We start from the raw sequence: 23,170 nt of genomic DNA, 5'->3' as shown, positions 1-23,170 counted from the left end.
ACCATGCCCCTTGGCATGAATTTGGATCCTCGAACTCGCCACAAATAAGAAAAAATATTGAAGGATTTAATAGGTATTGTACTAAAGGATTAAAAAAAAAAAAAAAAGATTTCCGATCAAATTCGTCATTAAATGTGCCTTATGCTTCTTATTAAAATCCATAACCTACTCAGGGGCCATGGAATGGTGGATAAGAACACTGATGGTACAACTCATTATCAAGTTGGTGCCTGTATTTATGTCCAAAAAATCCCCTCGTCGAGCCAACCATCTAGGGCATGCTGGTTTGACGTACCATGAAATATTGAGCCATGGAATGGACCACATCGCTGGCTCTAATGGTGGGTGACACATTAACTAAGGGTCTTGGATCATTTGTACCACGAAGGGTGGGTCCAAGGGTTGGGGGGACCGACTGAGTTTGATGCCAAGGCTTCGGCCCTTCACATTGTAGGTATTATGTGAAGCCATGCATCGACATGTGTTCTCTAATATATAAATTTAAATGACTTAAGTGCCCCCATCTTCAAAATCTTGTCTAAAATTAGGATTTATCTTTCCAAAATCAGTTGCTTTCATGCGTTAATTTCTTCAATCTATTCAACCTAATCTTGAATCCATCATTTCAACATAAAATTAACTCTTTGTAGAAAATCCTAAATTTTTCTATCGAAAATTCCATCATTATCTATTTTTCCAAAATTTCTATTTAATTATTTTTTCAAAAATCATTCCTTTTCCAAACTCTTCAGTCTCTACGGTAATTATTTTTAATCTATCCAACATTACTTTCAGTCCATCTTTTTAGTCCTAGCTTTAAATCTTTGTAGAAAATCCTAGATTTTTTAACCCAAACTTTTGTTGTCTTTCACTTCCCTATAAGCATATCTTATATTGGGGTTTGAATAACATAGTAGATAGAATCTTAAGGTTGAAGATGATTGGTTTGAAGTTTAAAAATCAAACGTTGAAGATAATTGATCTGACGAAAGGAAAATAAAATAAAAAATTCAAGGTATCTATCTAAAAATTTAAGACGATGGTATTTCTATCATTTTCTGTTAGAGTATCTCAAATAATCTCCACCACATAAACATGGAATGATAGCTTCAAAGGCTTATCTGGCATGAATGTGCGGCTTTGCATGAGTTGTATTATGCAAAGAAAAACTCGGTCCCCAGTGTGGGTAGCCACAAACATCTAAATTGTATATTTATCGAACAAGTGGCACTCAGTCCTACGTCGAATTCGTCTAGTGTCCCATCAAAGTGTCCCTAGTAGCCAAATATTATCTAAAAGCTTTTGAAGTGAATTCTAGAACAACACTAATTGGGCTTTGTGCGTGCGCGTGCACACACACACACACACAGGCATATATATATATATAGGGAGCGGTTCAACAGCCCCTTATGGTGCCCCATATGGTGCCACGTATTTTTTGTAAATCATTTTTGATGGGGTTACAAGTTTTGGAATAGGCTGATTTTTTGTGAGGATGATCTCTACGGTGAAGAGATCATCCTCATAAAAAATCAGCTCATTTTGAAACTTCTAACCCTAGTTTACAAGTTGAAGAATCGTGGAACGTCCAATTTTTGTAAATCACTTTTGACGGAGTTAGAAGTTTTGGAATGAGCTGATTTTTGGTGAGGATGATCTCCTCATCATAGAGATCATCCTCACAAAAAATCAGCTCATTCCAAAGCTTGTAACCCATGTTTTGAAAAATGAGTGGCACCATATGGGGCACCATGATGGGGCTGCTGAACCGCTCCCATATATATATATATATATATATATAGGGTAGTGTTTGGTAGACAATCTTCAGGGGATAACGTTGAGAGACAATTTGTCCTATATGACTTAAAAGTTTTGGATTGGGTTGATTTTTTGTGAGGATGATCTTTATGATGCTGAACGCTATCTTATATATATATATATACACGCTGTTTGAAAAAAAAGGTATTTTTTTTAAATTTAAAAAAAAAAAAAATTTGTTAACTGTACACACTTTGTACCATAATGAACTGAAGTAGGGCTTACTGGAACCCAGGCCCAACTGACACACAGCCCACTAGCAGCCATGACATGTCATTTATCGGCCCAAGTTAGCAGGAACAGTAATTCCAGTAGGAGCCCACGAAGGAAAAATTGAAAAGGAACATACCATGTGCCCATGTGGGGGTGGGGGCAAACAACAAAACTACGTAAGTACAAAAAAATAACACCACTGGAAAGGCGAAAAGCAGAAATTTCCAAATCTTAATATCCAATGGGCCGAGTGAAGAAGGATAAGGCTGTACCAACTTTTATGGTTGAGAATAAGCAGTTATAAGGTTAAATGCGGGAACAGAGTGGGCCAACCCAATCTCATAAACAAAGCAATTAAAGAGCAATTAATCCATCCATCCCTTGTGCTCTGTTTCTGCTTTCTGGTAATTAATAAGTCTCTCTTGCACCCAACCCAAACACACGCACAATAAAAATTCCAAAATCCCGTATTTCGTGTCTATTCCGCCATGTTACGAGGAAATGACGATTCTTTTTCATCGTTCCTGTTTCTTGGAATCTCTTGTTTGTAGTATGTATATTAATAACAGATTTATGTGAAGAAATGGAGATGTCTCTATCACATTTCCTCCTCCTCCTCCTCCATATCTGAAACCAACCCCATCTCTCATTCTCTAACCCAAATCATTCATCTTCCCAACCTAAGCAACCTCTCCGCCATTTTAATAAAGCCCTAACTCTATTTCCCTTTCATTTGTTGCTTTTATTTGGAAAATAAAAATGACTCAGCTCTTCCGATCTAAGTCATGTGGACTCGGGCGGAGTACTGTGTTCCACTCAGCTCCTCCTAGTCCATCTCTGTATCTCAGTAATGAAGATGAAGAAGAAGAAGAAGATGAAGAGGAGGATGAAGAGGAGGAGTATATGAATCCAAGTTCTACGCCACTTATCGATCCAGAAGAGAGAGAAACTAATGGACCAGATCAGCAACAAAGTAATCAATTTCCGATATTGGAGATCTTGGTTGAAGCGTTGAGAAAGTCGTTGGTGACTTGCAGTGTTGATAGGGAAGATATTTGTTCTATGGATATTGGGTGGCCGACCGATGTGCGCCATGTTTCTCATGTTACTTTCGATCGATTTAATGGCTTTCTCGGTTTACCAGTTGAGTTCGAGCCCGAAGTTCCCACGAGGGTTCCTAGTGCCAGGTTAGACTTCTCAATTCTCTATTTTTCTTTTTTCTTTTTTCTTCTCTTTGTGTTTTTAATTAATTATTAGCATGTTATGTATATCAGAATCAAATTTCTAACACATTATAATCTCTTGGTTTATTGTAGATATCTCCTTCAAAATTTTATATATTTCTTAAAAGTGATAAATGAGGAAGAAAAGAAGAATAAACATTTGGTGCTCCCATCAACAGATTAGCATTCCTGAATTAATTCAGTTAAACATTTTCATCATGTGTTTGAAGATTTATCTGAAATTAGTCAAAACTAAATCTTTTTCAAAATTTAACTTTTAATGTGTTTCTGGAATTATTTTGGGTAAATTATATGTGGGTTATAGGTGTGATAATTTGATATCTTTTTTTTTTTTTTTGTAAAATTTGGGGCCTTGGGGAAAAGGACTAGGAGAGGATTTGGTGGTAGTCCGAGTCATGACTAAGATCTTATCCTTGTATAACAACTCAAGTGGATTAACGTATGGAACATCCTCTTCTAACTTATATTTTTCCATTAAATGAGAATTATCATAGCCAGATGGTTTTAGAGGACTACAGTTCAATTTTTGTTTTTATTTTTAACCCGATAGTTGGATTACTATGTCCTTGTTACATAGATTGTAAGTAGAAACCACTAGCGGCACAACCTCAGGATGTAATGCATAAATTTGCTAACTACTCCTACAACATCTCTAATCACAGTTGGATGGATAAATAATGAATCTATATACTGGCTTTCTAAATTACACAGATTTGCTATATGATGGGTAACGTGGCGAGAAAGAGATCGGAAAGTATTCAATGGGCATGTTTTGGAGCTTCAAGATCTCATTTTGGAGGTTTTAGGTTTTGTGTTTTTTTGGAGCAAACTGGATTCGGATTTCAAGTGGGTGTTCTTGATGAATTTGTGTTTAGATGGGATTCTTTATGCTAAAAGTAACATTGTAGCTTTGCTTTTGGTAGTTTGTAACTTGTTCTTGTATTGTGGCTGGTTATCTCAACTGGTTGGTTTTAATTAATATAATTGGTCTACTTATTAAAAAAAAAAGGTTCACTTGGTGAATGGGGATGAGGTCGATGGACTTAAGTAGTACATATACGAAGTATGCCACACGGCCTTCAAATCTTGCGAAGTACCAGTGCCGGAACAACACAGTTTGTGTACGCATATCGACTTTGTGTCCAATTTACCTCAATATTCTATATAAAAAGTAGGAAACTGATGTCAAAGCCCCATTGGTAAATTTCTCTTTTTATTCCCTAATTTCTATATATGTAACGGAACTTTCTTGACGATATCTTATTCTCGTGGAACATTTTTGGCCTTCACCGTTGTACGACCATCATCATCATCAAAGCCTTCACCATTGAATAATTCATCGTCATCAACGACCTTAATTGATGGAAGTGATTCCTTGTTCAAGCAGCTTCAAATCACTCATGGGTGGTGTGTCACAGGCCTAGGCCCCCATCACTTATGCAACACTTGAACTAATTCCCAGGATATAGCTGAAGTCAGCCTTACCCAGTGAGTCCTAGGAATTCCCCCAACACCTCTTAAGATGCTCACACACAATCAAGAGAATGCTCACACTCTTAATGTTTAACCTTGGAAGCTTTGAAATCACCCAAGCTAAACACTGAGTGAGAAAGCTTCCAAGGCTAAACACAGAGTGTGAGCGCTCTCTTGAGTGTGTGATTGCATTAGATAGTTGAGGGAACTCCTAGGACTCATTAGGGGTAAGGTTGATTTAAGCTACATTGTGGGGATTAGTTCAAGTGCCACAAGGGCATTATGTGACGAGGGGATAGATCTGTGACAAGTGGCCATGGAAATGGTTGGAAGCTCTACTTGGTTAAAGAGGGGTGGATGTTTGTGAACCTGTATGATTTGTCTGGTTAGCTATTGGGAAATGAATGACTGTTAATTTGGCAAGTCTGATTAGATGGAACAAGAGATTAGAGGGGAATGATGGTTTGTTTTACCTGATGCGTGGATTTGTTCATTCGCCATGATTAATGATTATGAATCTAGAAAGGAAACTTTGTCAACTTTTTGATTTGGTGATTCTTCCTGAACTTTGTTATGAGAACTATACACGTATATATATTTGGAATATGAATTATGTTATGATCCTTATTCCAGCTTCACTTGTCTCAGTTTTCCTACTTGATGCATATTCTTTTCTTCTCTTGTGCAGTGTAAGTGTGTTTGGGGTCTCTGCCGAGTCTATGCAATGTTCCTATGATTACAGGGGAAACAGTGTGCCAACAATTCTCCTTATGATGCAAAAGCGTTTGTATTCTGAACAAGGCCTTCAAGTATGTTTCTTTCTTCTTTTATTGTTGTACTAATCCACTAAAAAAATTGCTGTGAATACCATTTTGTGTGTGTTTTATGATGTTGTTCTTACCTATTTGTGTTTGAAGGCAGAAGGTATATTTCGAATTAATGCCGAGAATGGCCAAGAGGAGTACGTAAGGGACCAGCTTAACAGGGGAATTGTACCATTTGGAATTGATGTGCATTGTCTGGCAGGTTTGATAAAGGTATTCATTTGGGAATTTGTATCCTTTGCTATTGTCTTGTTGTACTTTTGTTGCATAAACCATAGTTTTCCTCGTTATTTTGTTTGTCCAGCTGGTTGGATAACATACATCTAACAAATAACCAATTTGTATAAGAAATTTTTAGTCATGACTATGTTTCTTCTGATAAGTTCGTTAGATCCTTATGTTGTCCACTTAGAATTTTAGACTTTGGCGTCAACATATAGTCTTCATGAATCTGTAAATACATCCTCTGGTTTACATTTTTATAATCTGTTTTTATCCTATGCTGAAATTTTTGTCTAAATTGATTACTGGGTCTCTTTTATGTTCAATAGGCATGGTTTCGAGAACTTCCTGCTGGGGTACTCGACTCACTTACGCCAGAGCAAGTAATGCACTGCAACACAGAAGAAGATTGCACTCAAGTTGTGAGCTTACTGCCTTCAATGGAATCCCAGTTACTTGACTGGGCAATAAATCTGATGGCAGATGTCGTCCAGCACGAACACCACAACAAGATGAATGCACGGAATATTGCAATGGTTTTTGCACCTAATATGACTCAGGTTACTGACTATCTGTGATTTTTTTGTTTGTATGTTCAATTATGGGGATCAAAGTTAATTTTGCTTAGCAAAAAGATGCAGGGGGTTCACTGTAGCAACACATGTTGGGCCTTGGAACCTGCCAAATGGTGGATCCTGTCTAATTTTCATTTGATCCAAAATGTGACCCATCATAGTTACTCAAGCCGTTTGATAATATATTCTTCTGAATAGAAGAAAAATATGGCAAATAGGAAAAGTTCAGAGATTCAATGTTTAGGATTACCTAGTAGGGTGGTAGAAGAAATCTACTTGATGGGCCAACCAAAATGCTGGGTTGGAGCACCCCACATGTTTGGCAGCGTCCTCTGTATTAACTAATGGGGTGGTTTATCATGTTTATGATTGTACCATAGTTGTCATTTATGCATGTGAGGATAGAAAATAACTGGTCATTGTTTCCTTTTTTGCAGATGGCAGATCCTTTGACCGCATTGATCCATGCAGTGCAAGTAATGAACTTGCTCAAGAGCCTGATTATAAAAATCCTCCGAGAAAGAGAAGAGTCAGCAGCCCATGCTAGGTTGTTTTCTTCATGCTCCAAATCTCCGAGCAGCAAAGGTGACCCTGATTCATCAAAGTCGAATAGTGAAACAGGTGAAGGTTCCACTGAGCAAACATCTGATATTTGTACCCATAATCAATCCGATTTGGGCAACTTATCAAGGAGCAACAGCAGGGATAGATTGGATAGTGACACTGAGGAGAGTTTTCAGAGCTTTCAGAAGAAGAGTGAGTCTCACTGGGAGAATGAATCCGTTTCAGGGAACAGCTCGCCCGTCAAGTGTGACTCAGGGACCATAGAGAAGGAGTGTAGAGGTGGGTACAGTGATGGGGATGTTGTGGAGTTCTCAGACAGGGTAGGTTGGAGAAAAGGTGTGAGGAAGCTTTGCAGGCACCCTGTATTTCACTTGAGTAAGCCAGTTAAAAAACCTGCAGGCCTTGGCATTCTAAATACTAGGGGAGGTGGTGGTGAATCTTGGGCATGAAATGAGCTGTCTGGATCCATGCTTGTATTTGGTTATTCATTCTTTGATGTTTGTGAGAGATTGTATTGGTAGATGTCCGTGTTTGTTTGGGTAGGAAAAAAAATTCTAAATGCCGTGGCACTAACCTATGTCTTAATGGACGTAAATTAATGGTGTGGAAGCCGATAAGCCTTGCCTTTGTATGATAAGAAATAATTTTCTATAGCATTACTGTCCAATGTGCAAGTGTGATGAAGTGTTGGATGAGGAGGGATGCTCGTTCATGACTAGCCAGTGTCCATGGTTGACTACAGGTGGTTGCCTCCTTGTGGCTCCTTGTGTATTCTTTGAACTCGTATACCCCAATAGGTTTGTTCATCATACCCTCTAGTCTTGATGAATCACCTTTCTTTTTGTCCTTAATGTTATCAACTCAGGTTCTTAGTTGAAATCGTCCCTGGCTTTACCAACTTGTCTATTCATCTATTATAGGATTTCTCATTCCTTTCCTTAGGATTGCCTTCACCCTTGTTTCGATTCTTATGAATTGTCGACCTCCAATGACTTATGCCCAAGTCATGAACTTGCCATCAATTTGTTTGAAGTTGGGCGAACTAGTTACCTTGAAGTTGACCTACCTTTGAACCAATTTTCTCCCTAAAGTTGGGTCTGATGGTAGTTATATCACACAACTAGCTTTGATTCCACTTGTCAGGGGCCTAGCTAAACGTACATCTTTTTGGTGCTCTATCTGGATGATGTTCTTGATACTTGGGAGGGATAAAAGATTTAGTCAAAGTGAGTCATTTTGTGCAAATGACGGCCTTAAGAAGTTGATTTTGAGGAATTTACAATGGCTTTAAATTTTTTATATGTACATTTTAGGTTCAACATCCATTTGATCATTAGAGTGCTTGGTGGATTTGAAAATAACCTTGAAAGAACAAACAAAGGACTTCCTGTTGGTTTAGGAAACATCAAATTAGCTGGAGGTTCTTGGAGTATACCAAATAAAATATAATATTTTTGAGTGTTGACAAGATGTACAGTTTTGAATTTACCATTTTGTGTTTATGCTGGCATAAGGTGTTGTCTCATTAATTGGTTCAAAGCAACTCTATACACACACACACACACACTAATTAAGTCCCTCCACCAAGGGACGGAGGGTCCCTCCAGACATTCACTGGATCCAGTTGATTGACCACCCTCCTCTCTACGCTACGCTATCTTCAAAAACATTTTTAACAATATCGCTCGGAAGACCACTAATTGAGGAAGGTCTGAACACATCTGTCTCTATCTCTCAACAATTAGTCAATTATTAGGCTTTGATGAGCTGGGGAAGGTGACGTTTTTCCTTTTTATTGACCGTCTTACCAATATAATATAATAATCACTTTTTCAGACCCCAACCACGTTGGACACTTCAATTTTCCATATAATAAACTTGATTTCGAGGCTTTCATCATGTGAGTTTTGGTTTATTTTATAAACAAAGAAAGTTGGATTGAACCACCTAAGATTATATTTTTTCTGGGACCGGATGGGATGATACAATATACCTAAACCCTCCTCCGTGTGGAGGCGGATCCTTTGTAGCACAGAGTTCCTGTAACAATCCTTTAACACACTTAGAACGATTGGAAGAGCCCCACATTAATGATAAAATAAAATCTCACACTTAAAATCTGAGGAGTTCAATAGCCGTTGATATTTAAAGACATGGATCTGCATAAAATAATATAAAAAAAAAACTTATTTTTTTTAATCAGATCTAAGTCTTGATCACAAGAGGCTGAGATGTAAATTTTTTTAAAAATACCTCTCTCATCTTTTGAAAGTGTGCTATAGGATTGATATAATAACCGCGTCTCTTTACCTAATTAATGAGAGATCATATGATGCCATCATATCATATAATTGAGCCATGATGAAAGCACGCGGTCTTGGTATGCAGTTGACGTAGCTAGGGTACAAAACCGTAGATCATTTTCATCGGGATACACAAGAAACAGATGTGCGGTTCTGCACCCTTGACACGTCAGCCGCATACCCAACCGTGCACCAATAACGTGTGCATTCATCATTGTTCTATATAATTGGGTGATCTCAAAACTCTAAAAGCAGACTATAACATATAGAACTCATATTCATGGTTGAATTTACAATATAGTTACTAGCAAAAAACCAAAAAAAGGGTACAATTTAAGTAAATTTAATTCGATGTTCTTGAAGCAAAACTCATGCTAGCTCTTCTGATTAATTTCAGGGTCAGAGACAAGAACAGGTCGACTCGGACAAGAGCTATCCACCTCAGAATTACATAATTCAGAGGCGAAAACAGAGAACCAGACAACTATGGGGGTCCCTGATAGAACAAGACCCAGAGGCACCATCCATTGCTGAGTATTTTGTGGACGATACTCCACCATCCACCACATCAACACCAACACTCCAACCACACTTATCAAGAAGGATAAAAAACAAGCTAACGATGTCTTCACAAGCTTCTTCGACTCATCGTAGATCAAATATTTCTCTTTTTCCATCGATCCCATCGTTGATTTACCTACTAAAATGATTAAAAACAAAGACACCTGTAAAACACAAAATCTCTATTAAGTAATTAAAGAGATTCAGCTTAATATATAAGTTGTGATTAATAAAGACCAAGAACAAGAAGATATAATTACCAAAAAGTGAGAGACACCGTCAGTAACTCTGTCTCTGCTTGAGATGCCAAGGTGAAAGTGGCATGAATCGTCTTGGTTTTGGATATATCATAAATAGTCTCATCTTTGTGAGGTTTTTCCCACAAACGTGCCTTCTCAAAGCAGTTGTTTGGCTGAAAGCCTTAATATATATTTAACAAAACAATTAAATTAATCATATATGGGGATATATAATACACTATCATAAAAATATAAATTATGAGCCGTGATAATCTGACTACCTCAATCAACTACTTGACATGACAAGTTTGGGAGTTGTAGATCAATATTTCTCGGGATATATGATTCCATCAAGATACACTTTTTTTTATGGGGAAACGTGGCCGTGTATCCTGAGGAGTGCAGATTTACAGTTTTCAAACTTATCACGTCTAAATAATCAATCGAATTTGCCACGTGGGATAGTCAGATTATAACGACTCATAAATTATTAGACTGCTTCAGTTATATTTGTAAGAGTTGATAATGATTAGATTTGCGGTCTTAGAGTAAAGTCAAGTGGGATAGTTGATTTCCGTTATAAGTCTGTACTAAGGGACATCTGATGTGAGGAAGGCTACAGTCTTCTCCTTGGCGTGTTTTAAGGATCTATTATAATATCTTTATTTTTAATAGTAGTTTTACCGTGGATTAACGCTTAGAGAGTCGGTAAGATTTGGTGATTTTGCCATATCCATGGTTCGACTCCCTTACAACTCATTTTGTATAAAAATATTTCAATTCAAATATTCAAAATTTTGGTTCGATTTGAGTTTGCTTTTGACCTTTGGAACTTGAACCTAGACCGAATCCGTTGGTTCAAGCTTACCCGAATGTACATCCCTTGTAATCTTGAACAAAATTTTAATTTAAATATTTGAAATTTCGATTCAGTTTTGACCTTTGAAACTTGAACCCGGACTAAACCCATAGGTTAAGATTTTCCGAATGTACATCCCTTGCAATCTCAAATAAGAATTAGCTATGGTTAACAAGATTTGAGGATTATTGGACCCACATGGATTATCATTGAAAAATTTGATAAAAATAAAAAATAAAATTTTCAACTTGATCCAAGATCTTGAAAATGGTATAGGATCCTTGGACCCACATGGATTATCACTGAAAAAATCAGATAAAATAAAATAAAATTTACAACTTGATATGTTGAAAATGGATAACTACTGAACTCTCAAATTTAAATTATGGTGAAAATTAATGTTTATTTACTTATTTTGAAGTTCTTAAAAATTTTCCCTCTATAACCTTGCATATTATGTTTATGGATCATGGTTTTAAAACTAGTTTTGACATCTTGTCTCGCTAGTGAATGAGACCGAGTTGCTCGAATAAGTTTTTCGATATGTTTTGAGACATCTCATTCAACAATGAGAAAATGAATGTTGGGTTTTAAATCTCGTCTGATTTATTGACTTATTCGTTCGTCTCGTTGTGGGACAACATCAAGACGACTCGGACAATACGTCTCGGTCTAGGTTGAGTTTTTGAAACTATGGTATAGATGTTGCGGATGATATTTATTACTGGATTCCAAAGGATGACATGTGACACCTAGGGATTTGAGTTTGATATAGAGATACGAAGGTAGGCCTTTCACAAATCAATAATGGGTTCAGATCTCGATTGGATAAAATCAAGGATTATGTCAAAAGGGATTAAGATTCTGGTGAGAGAAAATTCCAAAAAAGAAGGATTGTATAGGGATTGGATATTTACTAGATGCATTCTTAAATCATTAATATAATCGAAAAACATTCCTTATTTAGTAAAGGAAATGTTTTTCATCTCGAAATGCACAACTGGAGGAAATTGATCTGGAAAAACATGACATCAGACGGATTTTATGGGTGGGTTCCACTGTAAAATCATCTCGGTTGTGAGAGGAAGAGAAAATCACAATAAAGCAAACGCCAATGGCAAATGGGATTTTCTCCATTTGATGGGATGGATATGTCCATGTACAAATCAAAGGGTCATATTCGGAGAAACATTAGTGTAAAGTTGGCAAATAAATATTCCAACATTTTTTAATCTCATGCATCTTAACACGCAACAAATTGATTTGACAAGAACCCAAGAACCAATAGTGTATATTGGATAAGGGTGCACGCAACCTGAGATTTCATAAATCCCATGAAAACTAGGTTTTCATCTCAACACGTTTCACTACATCATGATTGATATGGTCAAATTAACATTACAACAAAAGATCCAAGGCTATGCACGGGACATAAGTGCTTTCAAAGGAAAATAACATGACCACATGTTCAAGAGGATCACCACTATCTTTGTAAAGAAAGATTAAAGAGAAAGGATTTAACTAATAAAAGGACCCACAAAGGTTAAAATGAATAGAGTTGAATTAAAATGACGTGCTAACACGTATGTGGTCTATATGCGATTGACGTAGCAAGTGCATAGAAAGATCTATGGTTCTTCAGGATACTAAATAAAAAAAAAAGATTTATGATTCTGTGCACTTGCCACATTAACCGCTTATATGTCAATGCATCGTTTTATCATTAGTCAAATGAATAAACAATCTTAGTCGTAAAGAATCTAGTATTGCAGAATGGGCCTGAATTAATTTTGAGTTAAGAAAACCCACTTGGCACTCGTTAACTGACCATGAATGTTTGCACATCCTTCTCGGCTTTGTACCTCAAAGATCAAATTTTAATCTTTTTCAATGCAAGAAATTTTAAATCGTGGTATTGTAAAATACAATGGTTTCGTACAGAGGTGGGCCAAACATTTAGAGTCAATGGTCCTGATGGACCAGAGTTGTCAATATAAACGCAAAATTTAATACTTGGGTAGTTGGTAATTTTTTTTTTTTTTTTTTCCTTTGGTGGGCCACATGTACCAGCCACTTTAGCACATGTTCAATAATTAAGTATAGCCACTTTTATGTGGATATAGAAATTCAAAGGTGTGACTTGGGGAACAAACCCAATCACCCTTACCATCTCTGCTAACCCCTGAAGCGTGGGTAGTTGGTACTTGATGAAGCACAAAATTATCAATAAAAACCTCAGCAATGTTTTTGATTAATCGTAAACACCTTCATTTGTGTTGCTTAAAATCTCTCTACTACGATTTTAGTAACATTTGGGGCATTAACAAGATCCCAATGATGATTCAATAAGATTTCATAGTAATGATAATTTTGAAATCCGAGATTAGCTTGAGTTGGGGTCGACCCCACCTACGTTATGGAGCGAATCATGGCATCATGCCGTGCTGGAGACCTTTGGAAAGGACTCGATCCCAATCAGGCCCAACTTGTACTTGAAAAATGGATTAAGAGCAGCCCAGATTCATGTCTACATTCTAGAGTCCAGTTGAACCAAACCCAAAAGTTTTTATCTGGGGCTAAGCCTGACCTGTGATGTCACTTTAAATCCAAATAAGGAAATTGCTGCAGTGACATCGATTCACACATTGCTGATGTGGATGTGTGTGTGGAGCTATAGATGCTTTGCATCAAGATACAAGTGAAAAGCATCTATGGTTTTGTGTACACCTCCACGTCAGCAATGTGACATCGATGTCTATTTTAATGGAGTCGGATAATATAACTCGCCGGGTGGCATACTCAAATGACTCCATTTTATGGACAAGTTTGGGAACCATTGATCTATACGTCTCGGGATACATGATTGCACTTCCCCATAAAAAGTGTATCCCGAGGCATACCGTTCTATGGTTCCAGAACTTGTCTACGTCATATGGAGTCATTTGAGTTTGCCACCTGGTGAGTCATATTATCAAGACTCACTTTAATGTCACTCCTGCGGTACTCATCCAATGATTGTATTTGAAACAAGAGCATAATTAGTTGTTACTCCACCTGGAAAATATGCTCTATTATAGTAACTCCAACCCACGTCTCTAAATTTTTGTTTTAAATTGACATCTTCTCTATATTTAAAGAAGATACTCTCCTTTAAACCAATTTGAACTCTAATCAATCTCTTCTATTAAACACTATTCATTCTCTAAATTACTGTTTATTCAACTCCAACTTCGCCAGCCAAGAGGACTAGCTCCCAAGCTTGGTCCTTCGTATGAAGACTAATGCTGAAGTGACTTCAAGATTGTACCTCACATTGCACATCTTGACGTGCAAATCTGTAGGAATCATAGATGCTTTTTGACTCGCATCTCTACAAAAAGAAACTATGGTTCCTACACACTTTCACGTCAAGATGTATGATATGAGATAAGATGGATCTTGAGGTTACTCCAGCACGACTCTAATATGAATTGTGCCTGACCCAATAGCTAATTAAAGGGGCCTGGTAAGACTACCCAAACCTAATTAATTACAGACCAGGCTGTGACAAAGCCTGGCCCATTGAAAATAAAAATTGTGAAGCAATTGTAGGAAGGGGCACTCTTCTCCTTACAGTACTCCTGGGATAAGTTTGAAAACGATACCGTTTTGATAAATTTCTCTCTCTCTCTCTCTCTCTCTCTCTCTCTCTCTCTATATATATATATATATATATATATATATATATATATATATATATATATATATATATATATATATATATATATATATGGGTCCCTATCCGTGGCCAACAGTTTGGCAAACATTTTGGCAAACACTTTTTCAAAACATGGGTTAGAGGTCTTGGAATGGGCTGATTTTTGGTGAGGATGATCTCTACGGTGAGGAGATCATCCTCACCAAAAATCTGGAGATCATCCTCACCAAAAATCAGCTCATTCCAAAACTTCTAGCCCCATTTTACAAGTTGAAAAATCGTGAACCGTCCATTTTTTGTAAACCATTTTTTATGAGGTTAGAAGTTTTGGAATGGGCTGATTTTTGGTGATGATGATCTCCTCACCATAGAGATCATCCTCACCAAAAATCAGCCCCTTCCAAGACCTCTAACCCATGTTTTGAAAAATGTGTTTGCCAAAATGTTGGCCATTGAACGCTACTCTATATATATATATATATGGGTTAGGTTCAAAGGACAACCATTTCTACACACATATAGACAACGTGTTTTGTCTTATATGGGCAAAAATGTTTGGAATGGACTGATTTTTTGTGAGGATGATCTCTGTGATGAGGAGATCATCCTTGCCAAAAATCAGCTCATTATGAAACTTCTAGACCGTCCAATTTTTGTTGAAAAATTATAGACCGTCCAATTTTTGTAAATCAATTTTGATGGGGTTAGAAGTTTTGGAATGAGATGATTTTTTGCCAGGATGATCCCCTCATCACAGAGATCATCCTCACAAAAAATCAGCTCATTCCAAACATTTTTACCCATATAAGACAAAACGGTGTGTCGCAATGTGAGTCTCAATATGAGTCTTAGGAACGTGACCCTATATATATATGGGTTGGGTTCCGTAGACTCACATTACGAGTCACATTACGACACACCATTTTATCTTATATGGGCAAAAATACTTGGAATGGGCTGATTTTTTGTGAGGATGATCTCTATGATGAGGAGATCATCCTTGCCAAAAATCAGCTCATTATGAAATTTCTAGCCCCATGTTTACAAGTTGAAAAATTTTAGACCGTCCAATTTTTGTAAATCAATTTTGATGGGGTTAGAAGTTTTGGAATTGGATGATTTTTTGCCAGGATGATCCCCTCATCACAGAGATCATCCTCACAAAAAATCAGCTCATTCCAAACATTTTTGCCCATATAAGACAAACGGTGAGTCGCAATATGAGTTGTAATAACGCTGTCCTATATATATATATATTATGGGAGCGGTTGAAGGGCCATATGTAAAAACATACGAAAAAACAATGGTTTTTTAAAATATGGGTTTGAGGTTTTGGATTGAACTGATTTTTTGTAAGGATGGTCACTATGATGAGAAGATCATCCTCACAAAAAATCAGTTCAATCAGAAACTTCTAAATCCATCAAAAGTGATTTATAAATTATTGATAAAAATTGACAAAAAATTAACGGTCCACATTCTAAATCACTTTTAATGGGGTTAGAAGTTTCAGATTGGACTGATTTTTTTTTCAGATGATCTTTCCATCATAGAGATCATCCTTATAAAAAATCAGTTCAATTCGAAACTTCTAACCTATATTTTGAAAATTTATTAATGTTACATTGTTTTCACATATGTTTTCTCATATATCCTATGTATATTATTAAAGCAATATTGAACAACTACTTTTCTGAAGACACATCTCATTCAACTTTTAGGTTTTTGGTTGAGAGAGAGAGACATACATATTATGTCTGGCTGTCTCGTTCATGTGGCTGATTAAGAATGAGAGGTGGACAAACTTCCACAGTTTGAAGTTAAAGATGAAAGAGAATAAGTGTAGTTTTGTCATATATATGTTGAGACTTGTGAGGCTAAGAAAGCAATGACCCATGCGAAGGCGACTTGTCTTTGAACGTTCTTAATTGGAAAAATGCTCGTATCCCTTCATAGCCTTTTTTTTTTTTAATTAATTAATTAATCAATCAAAAGAATGACTTCTACATCTTCCGTTTGAGTCACGCTAGAAAGCAATACTCGTGTTGTCAAACGACAATGGCATTCACCCACCAAAGAACTCAACGTACGGCTGAGATGAAAAGACGTTCTCTCAAATTTATCCTATCCTCCCATCAAACGTACGGCTGAAAATATCCTCTAACGTTGATGAGAGGATAAAATAAGTTTAAAAGAACGTTTGTCTTCTATAAACAAGAAGCATCATACCATGTTTTTGGATGCCTCAAGGTGAATCAGGGGACCTTTAGTAATGGGTGAAATCCTTATTTATTAAAACTAGTCGGACTCTTAAAAGAAGATCAAAATTGATATCTAGGTGGTCACGCACCACTCCACGTAGTGGGATATAGCCTGAGTGTGGGGCGTAGGGACTAGTCTGGTACTTGCAAACTGGCCCGGATACCCTTCATTATAAAAAAAAAAAAAAAAAAAAATGATATCTAGGAAATCTTTGTTTTTTGTCGAATCCAAATGGTCACCTTTTCGAGGCCATATTATTAAATTGCCACTCCATTTATTTGGTCCACATGTTTCACCCTTATCATTGAGGATAATATCTCGACAAAAAATATTCTTCATTATGTATACACATCCACGTCTGCAAAGTGTGAATCAACGTGAATTTTAAAGTCACTCTAGAGGGATTCTATCATTGAACCTCTAAAAAAGAGGTGTTCCATATACGTTTAAGAAGATTTTTTTTTTTTTTTCTTACTTCTCTTGCCTTGACCAAGGATTGAGGCTCTCCATCAAACATGCATATAAGATAAGTCGTAAAAAAGCAAATTTCCTAGAGATCAGGATTGCCTTATTACATTTAGGACGTGTTTGATTGCAAGAAAAATATCATGGTAAATCATTTACCGTGGAAAATTGGTAATTTAACATGTTTGATAGCAAAGTAAATTAAAAATGTAGCCTAGAAGATTTGTCGTTTCAAGTGAAATATCTTTTCTCACCTCTCCCTCCTAAGAAAACGATTTGCCACGACGAGAGAAAATTGGATCTCATAAATGCCATGTTGTTTTACTTTTAAACTTAATAGGATAAAGGTTATTTTGATAAAAAACCAATGAAATTGTAAGGCACATCTCTATAATCCTTATAAGTAAGGAGGTTTGTTATCAAAACTATCAAATATTTTTTTTTTAACAATACAATCGTCAAAAAATCCCTTTGATTGGAATTTTAAATTACAAAAAAGCCTACCACCTTCTAGTTTAATTTAAAAAAATAAAAACAATATTAACAACAAAAGATGTAGAAAGTTGAATTTTTTAATTATCATTAGTCTAATTAGTTTAATTGAGAATAATAAAAAAATATTTTTATTTTACAATTTTTTAAATACTATTTTTTTAGTATTTCTTTTTAATATTTTATAAAGGTTATTTTACCATTTTTTATAAATTTAATTATTTTTAGCATTTTTCTAACAATATTTTAATTTAGGTAGCAAACCTAAATAAAAAAAATCATTTAAGTATGATATTTAATATATGGATGAGTATATTATCATTTAAAATGATAAATTAATTTTATTTTTAATATTATTTAAATGTTATTTTATCACTTGATAAAAGTTTGCATTTTTTAATGTAAAAAAATATGTATTTTATATATTAAATGATAAAACAATATTTAAAAGATCTCAAAAATAAAATTAATTAAGTTTTCCACATGATTTTCCTTGACTTGCTCAAATGGTGGAAAAAGATTTGCCTCCGCATCATTTTCATGTACATATTTTTCCTATAATCAAACATGCCCTTACTTCAATTTTCCCACGGATACAATTTTCGTGACATTGTGAAGCATCTCAACCATCGTTTTGATGGAGAGTCTATACTTTGGGTTGAGACTAGTGTTTTTCCTACTTTTTATTTTCACAATCAAATTCAAATTAGGGATTAATGATCAGTAGGTGAAGGCGGATTTTGAACCCAAGTCAGACTTTAGCTAAATTGGTAAATTGACAACTTTGAAGGACATATCATTTGAACCTTGTCCCATGATCATTGAGATCAACGATTGTGACAAGGTCAACCTTGACAATTTGAATATTGATCACAATTATTCATGCTCGAACGTTGAAATCGACAATTTGCAAACTTTTAATCTTGAAAATTATAAAAGGTGATCTTGATGACTGGAACAAAAGTTGATCTTCATAATTTGAATCATTAATCTCTACACTTGAAAGAGGGAGCAAAGGCATTAAGAAAAACAAAAGTTTAATAAATGTACCATCAAGTAACCATGGAAAAATTAATGAAAATTTAGAATTGTCCCTCCACAGGGTGCATTATGTAATTTTTTATAATTTTAGGGAACATTACTTAATGGGGGCGGTTCAAAGGCCACATGTAAAAACATATGAAAAAACAATGGTTTTACAAAATATGGGTTAGAGGTTTTGGATTGAGCTGATTTTTTGCGAGGATGGTCACTATGATGAGAAGATCATCGTCACAAAAAATCAGCTTAATCAGAAACTTCGAAATCTATTATAAGTGATTTATAAATTATTGACAAAAATTAACAAAAAATCGACGGTCCACATTCTAAATCACTTTTAATGGGGTTAGAAGTTTCAAAGTGGACTGATTTTTTTTTTCCGGATGATCTTCCCATCATAGAGATCATCCTCACAAAAAATCAGCTCAATCTAAAACTTTTAACCCATATTTTGAAAATTTATTAATGTTACGTTGTTTTTACATATGTTTTCTCATATGTCCCTTGAACCTGACCCTTACTTAATAGAACCTATGATAGGGTTTTGTTATAAATAATCCCTCATGTTTGAGTCATATCTAAATCGCCCCTCAACCTCATCTACCTTTATAATATTTTTTGGAATACCCAAACTGCCATTTTCTCATTTTCTTCACATATTGGGTTTTTCAATGGCTAGTACAATCATTTCTGACAATTTTTAGTGATGTATGACTAATAGGGAATGATGTACTCCTATTTTCTATCATTTAGATGTATTTTTTTTATTTCAATAATTTGTAAGAAAAAATGATGAACAAAATTGGGATTCTAAATTTTTTGAAAATTCCGTTGTAATTCTGATTGGAGTGTTTATTTCACAACTATAATCTATGCATTTTGGTATTTCGAGAAAATCAATCCAATGTCTATTTTTGATGACGAGATCTATCCAATGTCAAGGTCAGGAAATAAAAAATAAAAAAAAATCATAATAGCATTTATAATGTCAAGTTCAAAATTTTTTTTGTTGAAATCGACAATTTTATAGTCAAGTTCTACATTTTCTAAAAAATGTTGGTCTTGATAATAAAAAATGTTTAATTCCAAAAAAAAAATGTTGAACTCGACAGTAAAAAGTGGTGAGCTTGATACTATAAATGTGATTTAAATTTTTTTTATTTTTGATTTCAATGTTGGATAAATCTTTTTGAAATACCTAAAATGCATATATTTAGAATACCTCCCTAGAAATGCCACATCTAATCCGAAGGAGAGGATTCCTTTGAAATTTAGAAGTGGGATGGGCACTTCAAAGTTTTTTTAGTGTTTTTATGGATTCCATGCAAATGCATCTGACAAATCACCTTGTCTCTTCTGGGATTACTTCAGACTTCCAAACGATGTCTTTTAATCTAGATGAGAAGCTTTTATAGAACTGCCATTTGTTCAAAAAGTTGAAAATACACATGGGTAAGTCAAAATGGAGTCCTAAATTTCATTAAAAATAAATAAAAATTGAGAGTTTAACATTTACATGCCTTGTGGAATTCCAATGTGTCCCCTCCAGTCTTACGAAGTTCCACCATGTGAAAATGGTTTCCCAGATATTCTAAGACAAGTGAAACATTACTCAAGTACTTTGAACAAATAACTTGGGTATCGAACCGATCAGTTGCCAGTCCTAAATGGTGGGTGAAATATGTAGGGCTTAAAATGAGTCAGGTTCAGGTCGGATATGTGTCTGCCTATATCTATATCTGGATTTGTTTTTTTTTTTACTTTCATTAAATTCATATTCGGATCCGATCTAACCGAATTAAGTGATCCGGATCAGTTAGGTTGGATAATTTCAAACCATTTGAGGAGGAGAAGAGCGAGACAAAGTTCTTGATGAGAATGAGATGGAATTGGGAATATGATAGAGATGGATGATGAGGGACCTACTTTCCTCTAAACACTGATATTTCGATGGCTCTTTTAATTTATTGACTTGTCCGACTTTGCCCTTCTCTTTCAGACTTGCATTTACCAAAATGTCCAGTAAGTCCAAATTCCAAACACGCTTATATTTCTAGGGCTTAAATGAGTTGGATTTTATCAAAAATTTGAGTGATCCAAATTAGATTTTAACAGGTTTGATTTCTTCAAGTATATCTGAATTAAAATATGGGTTGGATATAGGTTGATGTCCCTTGACCCGAGTCGGATATGTGTCAAAAACAAATCTATCCCTAGATCCTCCTATATCCAAATGATATATTATTTTATATGTTGTATGTTATATTTTATCAAAAAATTCGTATTAGATGTAGTGGTCAAAGCTTCTCTTCAAAAGGGAAGAGGTCTTGAATTCAAGTCACATTAAGCAACATTTTTTAATAAATTACTTTCAAATTATCCAATCCAATCGACCCAGATCAATTAATTCGGTTGGATTGGATCTAGATATTATGCAAAGAAGGGATCCCTTCCAACCCCTGGCTTGCATAATTAGAACTGATTGGAAGTGGCCTCCTGATTCTTTGCTCCTGTTTACCAAGGCCCTTTGCCAATCTTGATGAAACATCATCCAAAGAAATGGTCTTTTGAGCTCTTCCAGCACTTCTCTCTGACCTCGTAGGAGACTGACGAATGTCTTGACCCAGGTCTGTCCTGTAACCGTGACATGGATCTCTTGTTGTACTTCTAGAATAGAATTTAATGAAAGTAAAAAAATAAAACAAAAAATCCGGATATGGATATGGGTGTCACATATCTGGCTCGAACTTGACTCTTTCTAAGCCTTACATATTTCACCTACCATCTAGAGCTGGCAACGGATCGGTTCAATACCGGATCAAGACCACTCCACTACTGATCCAAAATCTCTACCCTACAATCCAGATCCCATTCGATCCATCACGAACTTTGTTTTGTTTTTTTTAAGAAGAAGAAATTAGGTTCTACGGGTTAATATTAAGAGAGAGAGAGGGAGGTTGAAGCATTGGAAGAAGAAACCTTATTGAGAAAGATGGGATTTAGGAAAAAAACTAAGAGAAATCTAAAATCCTAGCACACATAAGAGAGAGAGAATGAGAGAGAAAAGGCATATCTGGAGAGAGAGAGAGAGTGGTCGAGCCCTCGTCGTCTAATCGTAGTCGTCTCCGTGAGCCTTTTCCGTCATCGTGAGCCATTGCTGTGAAAGAGGTAAATGAACGTGTTTGGAGTTTGGACTTAATGGACATTTTCGTAAATGCAAGTCTGAAAGAGAAGGGCAAAGTGGGATAAGTCGATAAATTGTAAGAGCCACCGAAATGTCGGTGTTTCGGGGAAAGTGGTTCCCGCATCATCTATCTCTAGGGCTGTCAATAGATAACCGAAATCCGAATTCGAAAAATCGAATATTATCTGAAATTTTCGAATATCAAATTTGAATTTAGATGTTATTTTAGGTTTCGAATGAGTTTCGGATATTGCAAAGTCCAATTCGATAATATCTAATCTGAATGCATATATATAGGGGACAGATCATGGGACATATGTAAAAACAAATGGTTTTTCAAAATATGGGTTAGAGGTTTTGGATTGGCTGATTTTTTTGTGAGGATGATATCTATGACGAGAAGATCATCCTAAAAAAATTAGTTCAATATGAAATTTCTAACCCCATCAAAAGTGATTTAGAATGTGGACCGTCTTTTTTTACCAATAATTTGTAAACCACTTTTGATGGACTTACAAGTTTCAGATTGAGCTGATTTTTTGTGAAGATGATCTTCTCATCATAGAGACCATCCTCACAAAAAACTAGCTCAATCCAAAACCTCTAACCCATATTTTGAAAAACCATTGTTTTTACATATGTCCCATGATCCGTCCTCATATATATATATATATATATATATGGAAAATGTTCGGCACCCTACTATTTACCCTACCTTTTGCCCTACATGTTTTGTCCTACATGGTTGAAACTTGTATATTGGTTTAAGATTTTGGCAGGGGAACGCAACCCATAAAAATGGTTTACAAAAAATGAAAGGCCCATGATTCTTCAACTTGTAAGTATGGGACTAAATGTTTTGGAATTGACTGATTTTTGGTGAGAATGTGGTGGGAAGATCATCCTCACCAAAAATCAACCCATTCCGAAACTTTTAATCCCATGCTTACAAGTTGAAGAATCATGGGTCTTTCATTTTTTGTAAACCATTTTTATGGGTTGCATTCCCCTGCCAAAATCTTAAACCAATATACAAACAAATAATTTCAGCTATTGGATATAACAAGTTTGAATGAGATCTAATGATAGAATCGATTAAAAAACACGTGCTCGTTAATTCACTAAAAACTTTTT

General features: G+C 35.6%; 1 protein-coding gene and 1 long non-coding RNA gene across 2 annotated transcripts; one reads left to right on the top strand and one right to left on the bottom strand.

The window, feature by feature from the left end:
- The first annotated feature begins 2,440 nt into the window (after positions 1 to 2,440).
- On the top strand, positions 2,441 to 7,600 carry LOC147390051 (rho GTPase-activating protein 3-like). The gene is made up of 5 exons (XM_086418708.1): positions 2,441 to 3,218; positions 5,437 to 5,557; positions 5,666 to 5,785; positions 6,124 to 6,354; positions 6,807 to 7,600. The coding sequence occupies exons 1-5, from the start codon at positions 2,791 to 2,793 to the stop codon at positions 7,380 to 7,382; spliced, it is 1,476 nt and encodes a 491-aa protein (XP_086274834.1). The 5' UTR covers positions 2,441 to 2,790; the 3' UTR covers positions 7,383 to 7,600.
- A 1,900-nt stretch (positions 7,601 to 9,500) lies between these two features.
- Positions 9,501 to 10,222, bottom strand: LOC147390050 (uncharacterized). The gene is made up of 2 exons (XR_015170798.1): positions 10,058 to 10,222; positions 9,501 to 9,961 (listed from the first exon to the last, which is right to left on the bottom strand). It is a non-coding gene; the product is annotated as an uncharacterized LOC147390050 (long non-coding RNA).
- Positions 10,223 to 23,170: the final 12,948 nt, after the last annotated feature.

This window comes from Akebia trifoliata, chromosome 12, assembly GCF_017979445.1.
Source record: "Akebia trifoliata isolate Shusen 1 chromosome 12, ASM1797944v1, whole genome shotgun sequence".
NCBI classification, from domain to species: domain Eukaryota; kingdom Viridiplantae; phylum Streptophyta; class Magnoliopsida; order Ranunculales; family Lardizabalaceae; genus Akebia; species Akebia trifoliata.
This window is presented reverse-complemented; position numbering and strand designations above follow the sequence as displayed.